At 43.7% G+C, this 21455-nt stretch overlaps 1 protein-coding gene across 1 annotated transcript; it reads left to right on the top strand.

The window, feature by feature from the left end:
* Positions 1-9227: 9227 nt before the first annotated feature.
* Positions 9228-21316, top strand: CTHRC1 (collagen triple helix repeat containing 1). Its single transcript, XM_003125535.6, has 4 exons — positions 9228-9497; positions 15082-15303; positions 18606-18822; positions 20783-21316. The coding sequence occupies exons 1-4, from the start codon at positions 9345-9347 to the stop codon at positions 20923-20925; spliced, it is 735 nt and encodes a 244-aa protein (XP_003125583.2). The 5' UTR covers positions 9228-9344; the 3' UTR covers positions 20926-21316.
* Positions 21317-21455: the final 139 nt, after the last annotated feature.

The following is a 21455-nucleotide window of genomic DNA, read 5'->3' as shown; positions in this document are numbered from 1 at the left end:
GTCTTCTCACTGTGTGAGTCCTCACATGGTCGTTCCTCTGTGCGCCCTGAATATGGTTCCTTCTGCTGTACTTTAAATCCCAACCAGTGGCATCCCAACCCATGAGTTGTCACCTAAGCTAGAAATCCCAGGGTGGGGTGGGGAGAGATCACTTTGCTTGTTCTCGCACTCTCGCATCACCCCCAGGACCAGACAATCACTAAATCCTATGACTGCATCTTCTGTGTTTTCTCATTATCCCCTCCTCACCAACCCAGCAATCCATGTGCAAATTCAGATTCTCATCGTCTCTCACCTATACCAGTGGGTCCCATCTTTTTTCTTCTGAGAAAAATACACTCCTGTATCATAGCAAGCCTGGCAGGACACTCCTACGGCGATGGGCATGCAGCACAGATAAAATAGACTTCTGGAGTTCCCTGGTGACTCAGGGGGTTAAGGATCTGGTGTTGACATTGTAGCAGCTTGGGTTGCTGCTATGGTGTGGGTTCGATCCCTGGCCTGGGAACTTTCACATGCCACAGACCCAGCCAACAACAACAAAAAATGGCTTCAGATCTGGGGTGGTTTCCTGGCCCCTACAGAGTAATCAGGACACATTACTATTGCTGGGAGCTGCTGGCCCACATGACAGCATCTACCTTCTAAATGATCCTCTGGATACAGCCCAGCTCCAAGTCCAGACTCTGCAGGCTCTACCTAAACAACCAGATCAGGCTGTTCCTGATTACAGACTATCCAAAGCTTCTCCTCAACTGCAGGACAAAACCCAATCATCACCTTTGCAAGGAAAGCAGAGCTCACCATGACGTAACCCCTGCCAGCCTCTCTAGTCTCATCTCTGGACACTCCCTGCCTTGCACCATAAGCTCTGGCAACCCTAGCTCTACCCTTCCCTACCTCTTTGCCAATCCTCATGCTGCCACCCTGACCAAATGCCTTCTTTTCATTACTCTTTATACCCTACCCTTTATGACATCCGGATGTCACCTCCAGGAAGCCCTCAGTGGCAGCTCCTCATCCTTTCTTCCCTCTCCCCATCATAGGCAACCAGTAGTCACTTCTACCATGACAATCACGACCCTATTCCACACTCATATCTTTAAACATTGGCCTTTCTCACTAGACTCAGAGTTCTTTGAGGACAAGACTGTATTTTTCTTATTTTTATTCCCAGTGTCCAACACAAGATCCTAATTCATGGTAGGTGCCCCATAAATGTTAGTTGAGTGAATGAATGATTTCCAGGAACAATGGGGCAAACTCACGTGGCAGAGTCAACAAGAGCTCCACATGAAAGAATCCGAATTGCAGGAGGCAGTTGGCACAGCTGGGTAAGACAGGGCTGGACAGGATATCTTCAAATGAAAAGTCTTGAGATAAAGTTGAGACCAAAGTGGGGTGCCTGAGCCCTGCTTTTCAAAGCCTGAAGTCCAGCTCCTAGAGCCTTGTCACTCTTAAACTGGCTATGTTTCAAGAGAAGGTATCCAATTTTAGTTCCTGAGATATGTCCCCACTACTAAGCTCAGTCTCAGGGATTTAAACATTGCCACTTCATATCCTATTTCCAGAATATAGGATTTGTCTTCCAGGGTTTGCCCTGTGCAAAGCATCTCCAAAGAGGAGGCCTCCCAGAGGGACCACTGCACGTTCTGATAGCACCTCTGCTCCTGGTGCTCATAGACAGGACATCTGGACTTCTACTGCCACATAAACATCATCCTTTGTGACTTCTTCCATTCTTAGCACTTCCTGGAATGCAGCAGATATTCTCAGGGAAGCTGATGCCACCTTCTTAGTACAATAAACCAAGGCTCTCCTCTCCCTTTTGCGACAGCCCTTCAGATTTTTGCAAATTGTCTCCTCTTAGCTACCATGCACCGACTTTTCAACCGTTCCTTCTTTGAGATGGTTTCTAACCCTCCTTACAATCATGCTCACTCTACTTAGAAACATTCCTGGGCTGTATTTGCCAGTATTCTCCTTAAAACATCTTGCCTAGAAGATAACACAATATGCTAGCAAATTCTTCAGGACAAGGTATGTCCGTCAATGCCTTTATTTCTTATAGTGATTATGGTGCCACCTTACCGTAGCCATATCATCCTGGCCTTGATCACTGTAAATTATGAAGCCATATTATTTTAATCGGAGCAGGACTGCAGGACTTTGCCTTTGTCCACATGAATGGATATGGCGGGAGGAGGGCGGGGGAGGGCAAGGATCCTGGAGTATAGCTCAGGAATCTAACATTCCAAACTTAACCTTGACATGTCATCAGACACTTAATAAAGGATCACAAAGAAGCAGAAGCTCCTAGAGATGTCTTGAGCAGATGCTGAGGATATGACCTATCTCTTAGAAGAATTCTACCTACATGAAAGCAGTAGAAAGGACTAGGATGCAAGTACCAATTTCCTGTGATGCTCAAGGGGGCGGTCACTTAAAAACTAAGGTCCATGCCAAAGACTCTAGTTGCTTAGTGAAGAGTTTTCACAATAAAACCATGAGGGGGTCAAGCTCCAGGGCATTCCTTACCACCCCTGGGTTGGGAGTCACAGACAGCTCGTAGCAGCATTAAATCAGCCAATTTCAGATCCAAAAGAAAATATGTATGTGGTTGGGGTCAGTATATGTTTGTGTCTGTTTCATGAATAAGTGAGACTTTTTATTCTCTCTCCTTATTCAATTTCAGGTGACTTTCTTCCCTACAACAATTCTTTGGTTTTTACTTTGCAAGTGGTTAATTTAATGTCTGCCCTGCTCCCCTCACCCCCAAACAAGAGAACAGTCTTCTCTGATCTTTTTCTCAGAAACTGCTGCCAAGCAGTTCTTTCCCATCTGGCTTTAGTGTACGTAGCTTGAGCTGTCTCTTCCAGCTTTGGGTCATCTATACATTTCAAAGCAAGCTTTCTATAGAATCAAAAGTAAATTAGGGAAAAGAGAGAACAGTGTCCACAAAAATAGGAATCATTAATATAGTCAAGAGATAGATAGTGGTAAGAGGATGTTTCTGATAATATGGATAATTTTGTAATGCTGATGATTCTGATAATACTGTCAAAGTATCTGACAATATTGCCAAAGGATTATTTTCAAATCATGCCAAGGAATGTAGGGAGTTTTCCTAGACTTAATTTCAATTTTCTATGCGGTGGGTGGCAAGTCTTATAACCAGTAACTTCTATGCCATAATTGACAATAAATTATTATATTAACCTTTTTTTTTTCCTTTGGGCATTTACCTATTTCGTGGCTTTTGGGTTTTTTTTTTTCATATTTTATATCCAAACCTCTTGATTCTTTTTCTCTCTCCTGTCACCAGGGGATTCTCATTTTGTCACTGTTTAGCATTCTCTATCGGACAGTTTTGGGAGAGGTAAAACCGCATTCAACTTGCTTTGACATTTGACAAAGCAAAAAACAAAAAACAAAACTCTAATAGTTGAGGAGGAGATTAATATTACCAGTTTCCTTCAATTTCCATTGCAATGATCTGACTTTATATCAACAAAGCAACCACATCTATAATTGTCGGGGGGAGCTGGAGAAAAAAAAAAATAACCAGAAACCACGGGTTAGTCGATGGGGTTGGAGATCTGTGGAGGGAGACAGGAGACCTGCATGCATTTGTAAACCTGAATGTTTTAAGATTTAATTCCAAATATTCTGCTTATTTTGGCTTTCTTTTATCATAAAACAGGCAGTGCTTTGTGCCTTGAAAGAGACACACAGGCTGCAAAGAGGCATCTGAACGACCCAGAAATGTCTTTAATCTTGACCATTCTCAAACACAGATCTCCATGGTGAAGAATTTTCTGAGCAGTTCTTACAATGCAGAGTCTGTTCAGAGGATGCTGATTTCAAAACCTCTGTACACAAGGCATCATGAAGAGGGGACGAGAGTGAACAGCTTGGGGTAACTTAAGAGAAAGGAAGAAAATTTGATGGGAAATGAAAGACTACCCAAGTAGAAAAGATGCAGCAGGCTATGACTCAGAATAAATGAACTGTCATTCCTCCCGGTCTAGCACAGACCAGTGCGGGGCCCTCAAGCACTGCAAAGGATGCCAGCTTCCAGTTGTATAAATATGCACAACTAAAACCTGATGCTTGTAAAATCTACTTGCCACAATCTTGGGCAAGGGACAATTACTCATCTTTCATCACTGATTTCATCTAGAATTTCCCATAAACTCTTATTCTTTTAGAACTATAAAAATTCCAATCCTTCACCAGCTGGTAAAGCCAATGTATATTTAATACTTACCAGTCCAGGATGTGGGGAGATGAACCATTGAATACCGATTTGAACAGTCTGGTAATCTAGGAATTTAGGAGTGCAGATGAAGCCACTATATTGTTGGCTTTTATTGCTGACTGTGTGTCCCTGTGTGAACGGAGACCAGTGGAGGGAGGAATGCAGCCCCCCTGTTTCAGGAGTTATCAATGCTGTTTGCCCTCTGTACCATTCTCAGTGCTTCTCCTGCCCTGCTCCGTATCCCAGGAGGCTGACCTCTGCAGGTTGTTTTCAGGCTCCCGTTTCCCAGACTTATCATTTATTAGTGTCACTACTTTTTTTTTCTTTCCAGCTGGGTTTGGTCTTTTTAAGCCCCAAATATCAATAAAGCCATGCTTGAGATTTTTTTTCTTAAATTTTTTTTAGGTCCCCACGTGGGACATAAGGAAATTCCCAGGCTAGGAGTCAAATCAGAGCTGTAGCTGCCAGCCTATGCCACAGCCTCAGCAACGCCAGATCCATAACTACTGAGCGAGGTCAGGGATTGAAGCTGCATCCTCATGGATGTTAAGTGGGGTTTGTTACTGTTGCGCCATGACAGGACCTCCAAATTCCTTCTGTTTTAAACACTCAGAGTAGTTTCTATTTTGTAATTGGATCTTGAACATACAACTGATGTGTAGGTTAGGGGTCATCTATTAAGTCATGGCTTCCTTTAATTTTATACAGAATCCCCTACTTTTATCTTAAAAATAATAATAGCTAATCTATACTGAGCACTTTATAAGTACCAGGTAAAAGTACCTAGTAAGTAAGAGGGTGTAGCTACATCTTTAGCTTCCAGCTTCTCTTGGCAGCAGCTGTGACACCTCCCTCAGAGGTACCAGCACCAGGTGCCCATGACCCTCTGGGTGGTCCCAATACTGTGCACTTGGTGTTCCGACCAGAACTCAAAGAACCAACCATGTACCCCTGAGTTGAGGATGGGACTTCCTCCAAGCTCTAGTTCTTCTCTTTTGGATTCCAGCCCTAGGAGGGATAGCTGCTTCCTTCAGCAACTGTCTGGTTTACCTGAGCATCCTGGCTTTCCAACATCTGGGTGCCCAATCTCCTGTATTAAATCTCCTCCGGTTGAAATAGCTAGTGTGGTTTATGGGACTCTGACTAGATCTTGACTGATACGTAAGCCCTTCTACCTTCATTGCAATAAGCGTCCCATTGATTCTAAAAGAATTGGCAGTTTCAGCCCATTTATTTCTACATTTATTTCAACGATACTAAGTTTATGAGCTCTTATCACTAGCATCATTACTTTTCATTTCTTTTTTCTGCTCCATTTTAGAAAATAAGAATAAATACTAAAAAAATTCAGATAATTGCACAAATACTATTTACAAAGATAGAAGTGCTGCTGAAACAAAATCTGTGACTGGCAAGAAGTGATTATATGATGCTTGGACATGTTTATCTTCATGTGAATCATCAAAGATACACCTGTCATTCAAAGGGTGATGGAGAGATGTGTGAATGCCTAACAATTTAAAACTTGAGAACCTCCTATGTTTGCTTTCCTACAAAAGAAATGTGGAACTCTGTCGGCTGACTCTGACCACTAGTATGATTAGAATACTTTTATTGGCCACCTTGATCCTCTTGCCATCGGCTGGACTGGTTACTTTTTCTGTGATAACAATCAAAAGCTTCCAGCTACAGCCAGTTGATACATGTGGTAGACAGAACTCTGAGATGACCACTAAGATTTCTGTCCTACGGAATATATTCCCCTCCCTTCAAATATGAGGGAAACTGTGAATATGATGGATGTCACTCTCATGATTATGTTACTTCATATGGCTGAAGGGATTTTTCAGGTGAAATTAAGTTCCCTAAACAGTTTACTTTGACTTACTCAAAAGGGAGATTACCCTGGGTAAGCCTGACTTAATTGTGTGACTAATTGTGTGACTAAAAGGGACTTCCTGGAGCTAGAGATTTAAAGAGTGACAGAGAACCTAAGGAAGGAGGGCATATGGCATAGACCTGAGAGTGGCTTCACTTAGCTGAGACTGATCCCCAGATAATAGGCAGCAAGGAAGCAGGGACATTAGACCTACAACCACAAGGAAATGAATTTTGCCAGTAACCCAAGTGCATCTCTTTCCAGTCAAGCTTCCGAATGAGGACTCACCTGGACAACACCTTGACTTCAGTTTTGCATGATGCTAACCTGTGCTGGACTCCTGACTCACAAAACTGTGAGGTAATAAATCTTGTTGTGTTAAATCATTAAGATTGTAGCAATTCGTTAGGCAGTAAGGATAATAATACGACCAGTGGGAAGGTATAGATTCCAACAGGAAAATATATAGTAGTCACAATAAGGAATATATAAGACCTATATAAAGAAAATTTTTACCTATGCATAAAAGAGGATTTGGGGAAATGGGGAGTTATGCCAGGTCTCTAGGTGGGAAGATTAAATCTTTTAAATGTTTTAAGATGTCACTCTTGAAGGAGTTTTTATGACAGATAAATGCATTAATAGTTCAACAGGGAAAAAAGTTAAGTATTTGAACAGAAAAATATGCAGAACATGTGGAAATCTTCTTTGGGAAAGATCACTCTGGAAATCACACCGAGGACTCTAAGCTAATTCATAATCCTCAACTGGTACTAAAATCTGTAACGGTAGACTGGGTCTAAGTTTTAAACCAAGAAAACTCAAATTCCAGAGGTAGTAGATAAATGACTTTGCAAACCCACAGAGGTACAGAAGTAAGCAGAGACAGCGAAGTTAATCAAACCCATAGTGGGAGTACTTTCATGATAATTTTAGGCTCTGGGAGACAGGGTGTGTGAAAGCCCTCTATGCTGTAAAGAAAGTACTTATACATTATTATAAATTACCTTTGAAATATAGGTAATGATATCTGGTTTACTTATCAGTATAACAACTTTGTGAATGTGTAGTTTAAAAATTCATGGATCAGAGTTCCCACTGTGGCTGAGCAGGTTGAGAACCTGATTAGTATCCATGAGGACAAGGGTTCAATCCCTGGCCTTGCTCAGTTCATTAAGGATCCGATGTTGCCGTGAGCTGTTGTGTGGATCACAGATACAGCTCAGATCTGGGGTTGGTGTGGCTGTTGCAAAAGCCAGCAGCTGCAGGTCCAGTTCGACCCCTAGCCTTGGAACTTCCATATGCCGAAGATATGGCCCTAAAAAAGAAAAAGAAAAAGCATGGATGTTAATGTAAGATTAGCTAACTGCTGAAACTCCAGTCTCGACTTGAAATTTACACAGAGAAGGACCATCTGAAGAAACCCTGTGGTAGCAGCAGCAGCAATAACAGCAGGAAGAATTGTGTTTGGATAGAAGACAGACTCTCTGGTGGTGTCCTCTCCTCTCCAGTCTGTAAACTGCTGCTACCACACTGGTTTGGCTCCATAAGGGCATGAGCTGAGACCTTGTTCAGCTTAACACAGAGCAGGTTTCAGGGCTGAGCAACTTGTGTGGCTGCACTTGGAAGGGTCCCAAGCTTGGTGTGCTACTCTGTTAACTCTGTCTTGAAATTCTTAATTTTTTAACAAAGGACCCTGCATTTTTATTTTGCACTGAGTGCCACATATTACGCAGCCAGTCCTGGCTTTAGAACCCTTTTGGATAGTTAGTTGCTTCTTCTGACAAACAGGAGTGGCATTTACCTGTACATAGGGACTGGCCCAGCAATGAACATTCCTAGAACTGCCCTGAACTGCTCCCCTTCCAAACTGTTCTTTCTCTTTATTTTTTACTTTTTTAATTTATTTTTTGGTCTTTTTGCCATTTCTGGGGCCACTCCTGCAGCATATGGAGGTTCCCAGGCTTGGGGTCTAATTGGAGCTATTGCTGTCGGCCTACGCCAGAGCCACAGCAACGCAGGATCCGAGCCGTGTCTGCAGCCTACACCACAGCTCATGGCAACACCAGATCCTTAGTCCACTGAGCAAGGCCAGGGATGGAACTCGCAACCTCATGGATCCTAGTCCGATTCATTAACCACTGCACCACTACGGGAACTCCGTGTTTCTTCTCTTTAACATCCATTTGTTGAGCCCAGTATAATTTTCCAGAATCTGGCTAGGCCAGAAAGAGAAAGTGCTGAGTTGAATTTGACTTCAGCAGCAGTGCTATTCTGTCAGCAACCTCCATGTTGCTACAGGTGTGGCAAGACTTCTGTCCTGCCTGATTTCAGCCCATGGTGTATAAAGAAGCTCCAGCTTGACCCTAGCTGGTGGGTTGCCTGGGTCCCTGTGGATACTTTCTTCCAGAATAGATAGAGGAGGACAGAGGGAGTTAGAAAAAGATAATTAGCAGGCAGAGATCAAGAGCGATTGCTCAAAAGTGGTCTTCTACCACTCACTGTTGCTTAACCTCCCTGAACCTCAGTTTCCCCGTCTGTGAATGGGGCCAGCAGAGGAGGCATCAGCTCCCACAGGATTGTCAAGAGGACAGAGAGGATGTGTAAAAGCCTGCATGGTTCCTGGAGCTTACTAAGTGTTGACACTTGTTACGAAGGATAGGTTCTTAATTATTTGGAGCATGGCCCCCTGGAAGAATATGGTATCTATGGGTCCGTCCCACCCCACCTAATTCCCCCACCGGTGCCAGGGATCTGACTCAGGTATTCTTGGACCCAGGTGAAGGCACGTGCCTCTACAAAGTTCATTTAGGCGGTGCGGTCTCCACTCCGGCCTCCTCGAAGCCTCTACCTGTGGTTCGCTGAGCCCGGGCTCCGCAGGCGGCCCATCCACGAGGTAGGCGCTGCCCGCGAGGGTCCCGACGAGCTGAGCTGCCCTGGGAGGGGGCGGGCCCGGCCGTCGGCCCGCCCCACGTCGGGCTCCGGGTGGGGGCTCCGACCTATTACGGGATGGAAACTCCGGTGTCGGGGGTGTGGGGGGGGCGGGAGGGAGATGGAGAGGGAGGGAAGCAGGCGAGTGAAAGGCTCATTGATGCAGCCGGCGGCGGCCTCGGAGTGCGGCGGGGCCAGACTGTGATCACGTCCCGGCTCCCTGGTCTCCTCCTCCGCCTCTTCTGCTCCGCGCGTCCGGGGCCGCCGCGCGCCATGCGCCCCCAGGGCCCCGCCGCCGCCTGCCCGCAGAGGCTCCTAGGCCTCCTGCTGCTCCTGCTGCTGCAGCCGCAGGCGCCGTCGAGCGCCTCCGAGACCCCCAAGGGGAAGCAAAAGGCGCTGCTCCGGCAGAGGGAGGTGGTGGACGTGGTGAGTCCGGTGGAGGGGCAGAGCCGCGGAATGGGGATGGGCAGGGGGCTGTCTGCACTGCTGGGTGTTTTGCTTGCGGTGCGGGGGTGGGGGTTCCGCTTTGTCTGCGTTTGCGTGTAAGGGAGGACCCAAGCAATGAGGGTAGTGGAATCCTGGAACTCTCATGGGGGGACCGAGATGAGCGGGCCATAGTGGTCGGGAGTCGCGCCGTGGGTCGGGTGGGACGCCTTGAAGTAAGAGATAATTTTTGGCCCGATAATTTCTGGCCTCTGAGACCACCGCATCCCCGACCCGGGAGGAAGAAGAGGGTTAAGGCGACCGTGGGAGTAGAATCAGGAGCTTGGGTTGGTTAGAACGTGGGCCAGGAAGCTGCCTGGGAGACCCTGGACCCGCTGATCCCCTGGGTGAGCCTGAACCAGGGACGTGCAACGTGTCCTTTGTTGGGGCTGGTGGCCACGTCTGCCAGCAGGAGAGAATAACAACCCTCACTCAGCATCCGTCCAACTCTTTGTAACTTGACGACAGTGAGTCATGTTGGGTCATCTTCCTAGGGAGCATAAGCTGCAATTTACTTTGTTGGACGCCCGCAGCTGGGCCAGGAACGGTTCAGCGGGTCAAATGAAGGGGCCCAGCACTAACCCTCCAAGGACTCATTTCATTGTTCTGTTTAGCCTGACGGGCAGTCGGTCCTCCCAGACACCCCATTTCTTCAGCCTGTGGCCACCAGGCAGAAACATCACAGCCAAACTAAAAGAGAAGCAAATAAATAACCCAAGTGCTTTTTGAGAGCCACCTCTATGGGAGGGTATATTTGTTTAAAGCTCTTCTCCTTCTAAAAGTCAACAAGCCCAGTGAAGGGCAGAGCAGTTCTCTGTTTGGTAGTAGAGGTGATCCTTTCAGAACTGCCATATTCCTTTGGCATATAACAAACTTCAATCCTTATTCCCACCTTATTTGCAGACAAATACAAGTTATGGGCATATATAAGAGGGGGCATATTTTGATTTAAAAAAAACTGTATCAAATTTGTTAAGCTGCCATTGTAAACTGAGCTAATAAACCAAGATTCCTGGCAGCTAGTTCTGGAAAAGAAAATTCCTGCCATTTCATATTGCACTTTTTGCTGATGTGCTATGTAATTTTGCTCCACGTGGGAGACTATGTGTTCAGGGCTACAGTTCTATTTTGAGTGTCTAAATTGTTTAAAACGGTACCAAATGAATGTGGTTCATGTGCAGTCTGCATTTTATGAATACGTAGCTATGGTACACAAAATACCTCTTTTCCCTGTAAAGCCAGCAATTTTTTGCTTTCTCTCCAAGGATTTACGGTACCTGTGGTTTCCCACAAACTCTAGCCTGATTTGGAAAAGTTTATTGTGCAGCCAGGCTCAGGTGCATCCTGTGGATTGGATTTGGTTTTGCTGAGAGGGTAAAGAACCCAGACAGTCTTTAAGGTTTCAACAGATTCTATAAAGCAGCTTCTTTGTACAGGATCTTTGAAAGCCCTCCTTTCAAGCGTCCAGCAAGCTCTGCCCCCTGGTGGCCAGTAAAAAAAACAGGGGTTCATCCTGCAGATGTTATGGAACCCCTGCCTGCTGCTAATCATGTGCTGGGTTAGCATTTCAAAGTGAAAGAAGACAGCTATAATACCTGGAGAACCATATTCAGTAAAATTATGTGGTCTCTGAAGCGCAGTTTTTAGATAAAAAGGTGAGTAAAAATTCTCAAGCATAGGGAGTTCCTTTTGTGGCGCAGCCGAAACGAATACGATTAGTATCCATGAGGATGCATGTTCAATTCCTGGCCTCACTCCGTGGGTCAGGGATCCAGCCTTGCTCTGGGCTATGGTGTAGGTCACAGATGTGGCTCCAATCCTGCATCGCCGTGCCTGTGGTGTAGGCTGGCAGCTGTAGCTCCGATTGGACCCCTATCCTGGGAACTTGCATATGCCAGCGGCTGTGGCCCTAAAAAAAAAAAAAAGAAATCTGAAGCATAGCATTCTTGACATTTGGGGCTAGATAATTCTTTGTTGTGGGGACTGTGCTGTGCATCTAGCATGCTTAGAAGCATCCGTGACATCTACCCACGAGGTGCCAATAGCAAGTTCTTCCTTCCAAGTTGTGACAACCAAAAATGCCCCCAAATGTTGCCAAGTGGGAGACAAAATTGTCCCTGGTTGAGAACTGCTCATATATAGAAAAATAAAACTTTGTGTAACATTTGCTCTGAGGGGAATAATACTGGGGGGAAAAAATCAAAGAATACCAGAAGAACTTTTTGTTTCTCCCTTCCCACTTGAAATCTGCATCCAAACATTGCATGTATCTGCTAGTCAAAGTAGCCTATCTACTAATGAAAAATAAAGTATATCTATGAAATTTATCTACTGAATGAAAATTAAAGAATATCTACTAAAATAGGAGTTCCCGTTGTGGCGCAGTGGTTGACGAATCCGACTAGGAACCATGAGGTTGCGGGTTTGATCCCTGGCCTTGCTCAGTGGGTTAAGGATCCGGTGTTGCCGTGAGCTGTGGTGTAGGTCACAGAAGCAGCTTGGATCCCTAGTTGCTGTGGCTTTGGCGTAGACTGGTGGCTACAGCTCCGATTTGACCCCTAGCCTGGGAATCTCCACATGCCCCAGGAGCGGCCCTAGAAAAGGCAAAAAGACAAAAAAAAAAAAAAAAAAGAATATCTACTAAAATAAAAATTAAGTATAAAATAAACTGTTTTAGAATGTTTTATGCTTTAGCATGTCTTTGAATACTTTTGCGATTTTGTTAAATACATTCTTACTGTTTCTCTGGCAGCAAATAAATAGCAGTGACCTTTAAGTTAGGAAAATGGCAGTGGTCAAAGTCACAAAAATCATTGGGCAAAATAAAGATAAATTGGTGATGTGAGAAGATTGATTAGCAAACATTAGATACATAAAGATCTTTCCTAGGCGGTATCATAACTGGATTTCATAACATGACTATCCAATCCTAGATGGTGAAATTAAAAAATAAGCTTTGAAGTTATTCTAATATATAAAGAACCTTGGGTTGTTTTGTTGTTGTTCTCACTGGACAGGATACAGAATGATAGTATTAGACAATTTACACAAAGGGGAATTGTTAAGGAAAAAATTTAAGTGCATTGGGTTTGGAGTTTGAAGGGTCTCGTAAATGGGCCAGTTCAAGGATAGACATGGGGGAGTTCCCATTGTGGCTCAGTGGTTAATGAATCCGACTAGGAACCATGAGGTTGCGGGTTCGATCCCTGGCCTTGCTCAGTGGGTTAAGGATCCGGCGTTGTCGTGAGCTGTGGTGTAGGTCGCAGACGTGGCTCAGATCCTGTGTTGCTGTGGCCCTGGTATAGGCCAGCAGCCACAGCTCCGATTGGACCCCTAGCCTGGGAACCTCCATATGCCGCAGGAGCAGCCTTAGAAAAGGCAAAAAGACACACACACACACACACACACACAGGATATACATGGGAATTAGAAAGAGATCCAACTTTACCACTGATGCAGCTGCATACCTGTGGGTAGCTTATGGCTTATGTGTGTTAGCTGGCAGCTTTGCTAATGCTTCCTTCCCCAGGTCTAGTCCCTGGTAAGGTCCATCCAAAGGAGTGGAGACTCTCGCCCTGGCTCATTGCCTCACGTGGCCTTGGGGGAATAATAGGAATGACCATGGCTGACATATGCAGTGTTTATCATGTACCAGGTACTATTCTTGCACATTTTATACATTAGTTCACTTAAATCTCCTGCAAACCCTAAAAAGTAAGAAACTTTATTTTCTCCTCCATATTTCAGATAAGGGTCAGGCACTGAAATGTAGAATAACTTGCTCTATCTCATCTAGCTAATAAGTGGTGGAGCCAGGCTTCAAATCCAGAGACTCTAACTTTAGGATCCAGGCACTCAACCTCTACGTGATGATGCTCCTACCTGTCACCTCCCCTCGCCTCCTTCAGAAAAAAAGAGAGAATCCTAGCCCTGAAGGTTTGAGAGATTACTGCCACTCTATTGAAGCTAATAGTCAGCTGCAAGGAGGTCATTTACCCCTTCTCCTTGGTGAGGAGGCCTGGGTGGGGTTGGAGGCCGTAAGTGTTCCCCTAGTGACACTTCACGTAAAAATAGGGAGGAGAAGCAGATGGGCACATCCAGTTTAGAGAAAATGCCGGTGTAAGATAACGGTTAAGATTGTATGTTATAATTTATATTTCTAGGAGTTTATCTTAGGGAAATAATTCAAAAGAAGAAAAAAGCTATATGGATAAAGATTGTCATGATGAGGGAGTTCCTGTTGTGGCTCAATGGTTAACAAATCTGATTACGAACCATAAGGTTGCGGGTTCGATGCCTGGCCTTGCTCAGTGGGTTAAGGTTCCGGCATTGCCGTGAGCTGTGGTGTAGTTTGCAGACGCGGCTCGGATCCCGTGTTGCTGTAGCTCTGGCGTAGGCCGGCGGCTACAGCTCCAATTCGACCCCTAGCCTGGGAACCTCCATATGCCTCTGGAACGGCCCTAAAAAAGGCAAAAAGACCAAAAAAAAAAAAAAAAAAAAAAAAGATTGTCATGATGATAATGTTAATGCTGGTAAAAACAGAAATAACCTAAGTCTCCCAAGGTAGTGCAATGTTTGCATAAAGCTGTAGAAGTGTAATTCTGAAATTCAAGTCCCTTTACAACATATAGGGTTAAAAGAAAAAAGCAATACATCAAATTTTGTCCACCTTGGAATAGAGCTATATGAAAATGATGTATGGGTTTTTTTGTTTGTTTGTTTGCTTGTTTTCTTTTTAGGGCCGCACCCTCGCATATGAAGGTTTCTAGGCTAGGGGTTGAATAGGGGCTGCACCTGCTGGCCTGCGCCACAGCAACACCAGGTCCCAGCTGTGTCTGCAACCTATACCACAGCTCAGGGCAACACTGGATCCTTAACCCACTAAGCGAAGCCAGTGATTGAACCTGCGTCCTCATGGACGCTAGTCAGATTCATTTCCGCTGAGCCACAAAGGGAACTCCAAAAATGATGTATGCTCTTAATGAACCAGAGGATAAAAGCAGGCACACGAAAACATTTTCTTTTATTTGATGTGTGTGTATGCGTGTGAAGTCTGTGGAATTAAAAAAAAAAAAAAGAAAGAAAGAAATCACAGTATTTTAAAAATAACTTTAGGAGTTCCTGTTGTGGCTCAGTGGGTGAAGAACCCAACTAGTATCCGTGGGGATGCAGGTTAGACCTCTGGCCTCGCTCAGTGGGTTAAGGATCTGGCATTGCCACAAGCTGTGGTGTAGGTCACAGATGTGGCTTGGATCCTGCATGGCTGTGGCATAGGCCAGCAGTTGTAGCTCCGATTGGACCCCTAGCCTGGGAACTTCCATATGCTGCAGGTGTGGCCCTAAAAAAAAATAAAAATAAATAAAAATAACTTTAGAAATCGCTTCTTTATTATACCTTATCTGCAACCTAGGCAAGCGCTAGAAACGGATTCTTAACTCCAAGGGCTCGAAATAAATGCAGTTCTAATCAGACTGAGTCTTTAAATCTTAAGCAGTCAGAATTTTTCCTTCTTTTTTTCCCTCTGCAGTATAATGGAATGTGCTTACAAGGGCCTGCAGGGGTGCCTGGGCGAGATGGGAGCCCTGGAGCCAATGGCATTCCGGGTACCCCTGGGATCCCCGGTCGGGATGGATTCAAAGGAGAAAAGGGGGAATGCCTGAGGGAAATCTTTGAGGAGTCCTGGACCCCTAACTACAAGCAGTGTTCATGGAGTTCGCTGAATTATGGCATAGATCTTGGAAAAATTGCGGTAAGTAAAGTCAGAATTATTTTAAAGTTGAAGTAAAACTTAAGGGTTTTCTAGTTGAGTAGCACTGTTAGGTGAGATTTTATTTTACCTTTACTAAAGGACAGAAATACTACGGAGTGGATACCATATGACTTTTAACTTAGCATTAATGAGAAAAATTTATAACATTTCAGAATTAATTTTAGAAAGGTATTCCTGAGATAAATCACCATATTAACTGTAATAATACTTAAAATAATTTTTTAATGGAAACAAAAAGGGAGAGCATAAGTGTCTGTGTTGGACAGCAAGCAATATTCCAATCTTAAAGTGAATTTAAATTAGTCTGAGAAATTCTGCTGTGGCTTCAGACATAAAGGTGTAAAAAAATCTCCAAGAAATTACTACACAATAGGAATTATCTATAGGTGGAGTTCTCTTGTGGCACAACAGGTTAAGGATCTGGTGTTGTCGCTGCAGTGTCTTGCATTGCTGCTGTGGCAAAGGTTCAAGCCCTGGCCTGGGAACTTCTAAATGCCTCAGGTGTAGGGGGCGGGGGGAGAAAAGAAGAAAGAAAAAAAAAAGGGAATCAACTATAGGTGGGAAATCCACAGGTATTTGTCCTTATTCTGAGTAGCAAGCCCAAGTTAAAATTTGTTAGCTTAAGAAAACTAGAATAGGCCAGAGAGGTACTACAGTGTGTGTATGTGTCTTTTTATGGTTGCACCTGCAGCATGTGGAGTTTCCCAGGCTAGGGGGCGAATCAGAGCTGCAGCTGTGGGCCTACACCACAGCCACAGCAACAAGGGATCCGAGCCACATCTGCAAGCTATGTCACAGCTTGCAGCAACACCAGAGCCTTAACCCACTGAGCGAGGTCAGGGATCAAACTTGCATTCTTATGGACACTTTGTTGGGTTCTTAACCCACTGAGCCACAATGGAAACCCCTACAATGACCATTTAAAAATTTTCTGGGGAGTTCCTGTCATGGCTCAGTGGTTAATGAATCTGACTAGGAACCATGAGGTTTTGGGTTCAATCCCTGGCCTTGCTCAGTGGGTTAGGGATCAAGTATTGCTGTGAGCTGTGATGTAGGTTGCAGATGCGGCTAGGATTCTACATTGCTGTGGCTGTGGCATAGGCCGGCAGCTACAGCTCCGATTAGACCCCTAGCCTGGGAACCTCCATATGCCACGGGATCGGCCCTAGAAAAGACAAAAAGGAAAAAAAAATTCTGCAATATTTAGGGGGGAAAAAATTAGTCAAAATAGCCTGTCTGGCAATGTATTTGGATTGATGATCCAATCACTTTGATAGTGTTTGCTTCCAAAGTAACTGGCAAGTCCACAGGGATGACAAAGGGTGGAAGAAGTGGCGCAATTTCTAGGCCTTTTTCTTCTTTTGTTAACCAACTCTGTACGTGGTTCTATATCCACCATATATTATTCCTTGACATTAACCACTGCTACCCCTAGGCAAATGGAAGAGATTTTATTTTCTCTCTCTCTCTTTTTTTTTTTTTTGTCTTTTTGCTATTTCTTAGGCCGCTCCCGCAGCATATGGATATTCCCAGGCTAGGGGTCGAATTGGAGCCATAGCCACCGGCCTACGCCAGAGCCACAGCAACGCGGGATCCGAGCCGCGTCTGCAACCTACACCACAGCTCACGGCAATGCCAGATCCTTAACCCACTGAGCAAGGGCAGGGACCGAACCCGAAACCTCATGGTTCCTAGTTGGATTCGTTAACCACTGCGCCACGACGGCAACTCCGAGATTTTATTTTCATAAAATCTCTCAGGTTCCAAGTAGTAATCTGTGTCTTACCCCTACCCCTCATCTCTGTTTTTTAATGTCTGCTCTATTATCTGTAAAAATATTTGAGTCGGTCTTGATTTGATTTCTGTGTGGTAGAATTAGCATATTGCTTCCATAGTTAGGTGACTGATGACCAGTTTTATTTTCACCTGTGATTTCTTAGAAAGCATCTCGTTAAAATGTTACCTACTTCTCGGAGTTCCCATCGTGGCGCAGTGGTTAACGAATCCGACTAGGAACCATGAGGTTGTGGGTTCGGTCCCTGCCCTTGCTCAGTGGGTTAACGATCCGGCGTTGCCGTGAGCTGTGGTGTAGGTTGCAGACGCGGCTCGGATCCCTCGTTGCTGGGGCTCTGGTGTAGGCTGGTGGCTACGGCTCCAATTCTACCCCTAGCCTGGGGACCTCCATATTCCGCGAGAGCGGCAAAGAAATAGCAAAAAGACAAAAAAAAAAAAAAAAAAAAAAAAAAGTTACCTACTTCTTTATACACTCGACATTGATAGACTTGTTACTTATTTATAGTTAATCAAAAGTTGCTGAGTTCTCTTTAGAAACGTTCTGTATGGCCTCTAAGTTATTAATATGTTTTCAATTTCCTTTTAGCAGTGGTTGGAATGGGTTTGGGAGCCTTCTGCATGTAAAAGATAGTAGGACCATGAGCCAACAGACAAATTTTGCAAAACTAATTGGAGAAAAAAAAAAAAACCCTGAGTCTTATCTTTGTGTCATATAGGGAAAGACTAAAAACTCACTTGTGCTTTACTCCTGATACTGTTTGCTATTGCTTGAAAAGAAACAGATCAGAGTAATACATATGGGCAGTGCTAGTCTAGAATGTAAATGCCATGAGAGCCAGAATTCTGTTTTGTTTACTGCTCTATCTGTAGCATCTAGCCCATAGGGAATAATTCTGGAAGAAAAGACAGGTAAATATATAGATTGGTTTGGTGTAAAATACTGAAAAATGGCTGCTTTTGGTAAAACTGAAAGATACACTCAACGGGGTGAGTAATTCTAATAAAGCCATAATTTGACATTCTTAGAGTTTATCAGTGTCTCTTATCCATCTTGCAGAGAATTGCTTTCCCTCTGTAAAAATCAGCTTTTTAAATTTTATTTATTTATTTATTTATTTATTTATTTTGCTTTTTAGGGCTGCACCTGTGGCATACAGGGGTTCCCAGGCTAGGGGTCGAATCAGAACTACACCTGCTGGCCTACACCACAGCCAGAGCAACTTAGGACCTGAGCTGCCTCTGCGACCTGACCTATACCACAGCTCATGGCAATGCCAGATCCCCCACCCACTGAGCGAAGCCAAGGATCAAACCCATATCCTCATGTATGCTAGTCGGATTCATTACCCACTGAGCCACAATGGGAACTCCAGAAGTTGAGTTTTTAAAAGGCAGTTTGGGGAAAAGGGTAGTTAAATACAATTTGGGTATTTCTTTTTAACTAAAATGAAAATGCTAATTAAATCGTATTTCTGTGTTTGTGACAGGAGTGTACCTTCACAAAGATGCGTTCCAACAGTGCCCTAAGAGTTTTGTTCAGTGGCTCACTTCGGTTAAAATGCAGAAATGCATGCTGTCAGCGTTGGTATTTCACCTTCAATGGAGCTGAATGTTCAGGACCTCTTCCTATTGAAGCCATAATTTATTTGGATCAAGGAAGCCCTGAAATGAATTCGACAATTAATATTCATCGCACTTCTTCTGGTATGTAGAATAGTGATACTGCAGAATGCGCCTCATGTCTTTGGAGACCAAAGATGTGTTTTGAGGCCACTATCATGTGGCCTCAAAACTAGCAAGTTTTCTGTGCATAATTCTCCATCCTGGTTGCACTTTAGAATTTCCTAAAGATCTTTTGAAAAATATGTGGGTATCTGAGTCTCATCTCTGACCAACTGAATCAGAATCTTTGGATAAGACCCCAGCAGATGTATTTGATTTTATTTTTATTTATTTATTTATTTATTTGGGGGGTCTTTTTGCCTTTTGCCTTTTTTTTTTTTGGCCATTTCTTGGACTGCTCCCATGGCATATGTAGGTTCCCAGGCTAGGGGTCGAATCAAAGCTGTAGCTGCCGGCCTACACCACAGCTTACAGCAACTCTGAATCCTTAACCCACTGAACGGAGGCCAGGGATCAAACCTCGCAACCTCATGGTTCCTAGTCAGATTCGTTTCCACTTCGCCATGACGGGAACTCCCAGATGGGTTCTTAACTTGCTGAAACACAATGGGAATTCCAAAAAAAATCATTTTCTTAAAGAATCTGCCAACCTGCAATTCCATTTCCCCCTGACACAGACATCAAAGAGGTTGTCCCTTTTGCCTATTAAAGTGAACACTGGGGGAATATTTTTAATGTTGGGGAGCCTTGATAAGATGGAATGCACGTTATATATATATATATATATATATATATATATATATATATATATATCAGTATGTCAGAGTCCAGAGGACCCATGAAAAGTCACATGTTTATAAACCATAAAAACACAGAGGAAAATCAAGATTTCAGTTTTGTTTGTTTTTTATTTTTTCACTGTGAGGAAATTCTGTGTAAAATGGGATTCCAGGCTGAAGGACTGGTATAAGATGACACTGGAATTTCTTTTAATGTTATAAAAGTCCTTTCTTCTACTTGAATACCATCAAGTATATATGGGTAAGTGTTGGAAAGGGCTTTCTTTGAAAAAGAAATTTATGTGTCACATCAAGGTCTTCGCTTTTAAAAGTGTAGGCTTCTTTTTATTTAGTCAAATTGTTTTTTGTTGTTTTAGGTAATCTCTGTGACTAAATAAATTCTGCCTTTATGGTTAAAACCTCTAAGAAAATTGCCTGCGAAGCTTATATCATAGAAGGGAGATGTTGACATCTTTTCAAAATATTTATTTATTTATTTGTCTTTTTGCCTTTTCTAGGGCCACTCCTGAGGCATATGGAGGTTCCCAGGCTAGGAGTCTAATCTGAGCTGTAGCCGCCAGCCTACGCCAGAGCCACAGCAACGCAGGATCCGAGCCGCATCTGCAACCTACACCACAGCCCACAGCAATGCCCGATCCTTAACCCACTCAGCAGGGCCAGGGATCGAACCCGCAACCTCATGGTTCCTAGTTGAATTCGTTAACCACTGAGCCACGACGGGAACTCCCAAAATATTTATGTGTCAAGAAAAAGAGAACGTGGAGTTCCTGTGGTGGTGCAGCTGAAACGAATCCGACTAGGAACCATGAGGTTGAGGGTTCGATCCCTGGCTTTGCTCAGTGGGTTAAGGATCCAGTGTTGTCGTGAGCTGTGGTATAGGTTGCAGACACAGCTCAGATCTGGCATTGCTGTGGCTGTGGTGTAGGTTGGCAGCTGTAGCTGTGATTCAACCTTAGCCTGGGTACCTCCATATGCTGAGGGTGTGGCCCTAAAAAGCAGAAAGAAAGAAAGGAAGGAAGGAAGGAAGGAAGGAAGGAAGGAAGGAAGGAAGGAAGGAAAGAAAGAAAGAAAAAGAAAGAAAGAAAGAAACGAACTTATCTTTATGAGACCCTTATTAAGTATTAGAACTTTAATTCACTGTACATTAGACTGAGTCTCATTTGCTGAAGTAATATGGTTGAGCTAAAGGTTATTTGCTTTTTGTTCTAAGGAGATCTGTAACGTTCCCCTTTGCCTTGCAGTGGAAGGACTCTGTGAAGGAATTGGTGCCGGACTCGTGGACATTGCTATCTGGGTTGGGACTTGCTCAGATTACCCAAAAGGAGACGCCTCCACTGGGTGGAACTCAGTGTCTCGAATCATTATTGAAGAACTACCGAAATAAATCCTTTCGTTTTTGTTCCCTACCTCTTTTTTTTTTTTTTATACCTTTGAATGGTTTTAGTGACAGCTTATATAATTTTTATGTACATCTGATTAAAAAAACCCACACAACTCAATGTGTTTACAGACCAAAGTGTGATTTCACACTGTTTTTAGATCCAGCAGGATTCATTTTCCTTCAGTCAAAACTGGTTTGGGGATTTTGTAGCTGATTCAGTACTTTCTTCATATTCTTATTCCCTGAACCTATAATTTGGAATGTTATTGTCTTCATTTTTTTCCTCTTTTCTTAGGGTAGCACTTTTTAAAAATCTAAAGGCTACCAGTCTTTGTACAAGTTGTAAATGTTTATAATTGTTTTATATCTGTGAAATAAAACTTCTTTCAAACAACTTTAATATCTTTAATGAATTGCCACTGAAATTAGAGTTTCTGGTACTTGATATTTGAAAAGTTGAGGATAAACCTTATTTTCTATTGAATCATTTAATAATCACGTTTTGAATTCAGTACATGTGTAGTACTATGATA

This window comes from Sus scrofa, chromosome 4 (genome assembly GCF_054392235.1).
Source record: "Sus scrofa isolate SSC_HxYL_T2T_F1_AM1 chromosome 4, Sscrofa_HxYL_maternal_Yorkshire_Landrace_v2.0, whole genome shotgun sequence".
Taxonomy (NCBI): Eukaryota; Metazoa; Chordata; class Mammalia; order Artiodactyla; family Suidae; genus Sus; species Sus scrofa.
Note: the sequence above shows the minus strand (reverse complement) of the source record. Positions and strands in the feature narration are given on the sequence as shown.

Bases quoted from the DNA above. Each gene is read 5' to 3' on its own strand.
- CTHRC1 (XM_003125535.6), top strand. From the start codon at position 9,345: ATGCGCCCCCAGGGCCCCGCCGCCGCCTGCCCGCAGAGGCTCCTAGGC. The intron at 15,304-18,605 runs GTAAGTAAAGTC...TGTTTGTGACAG, and splicing joins TAGATCTTGGAAAAATTGCG to GAGTGTACCTTCACAAAGAT. The intron at 18,823-20,782 runs GTATGTAGAATA...TTTGCCTTGCAG, and splicing joins TATTCATCGCACTTCTTCTG to TGGAAGGACTCTGTGAAGGA.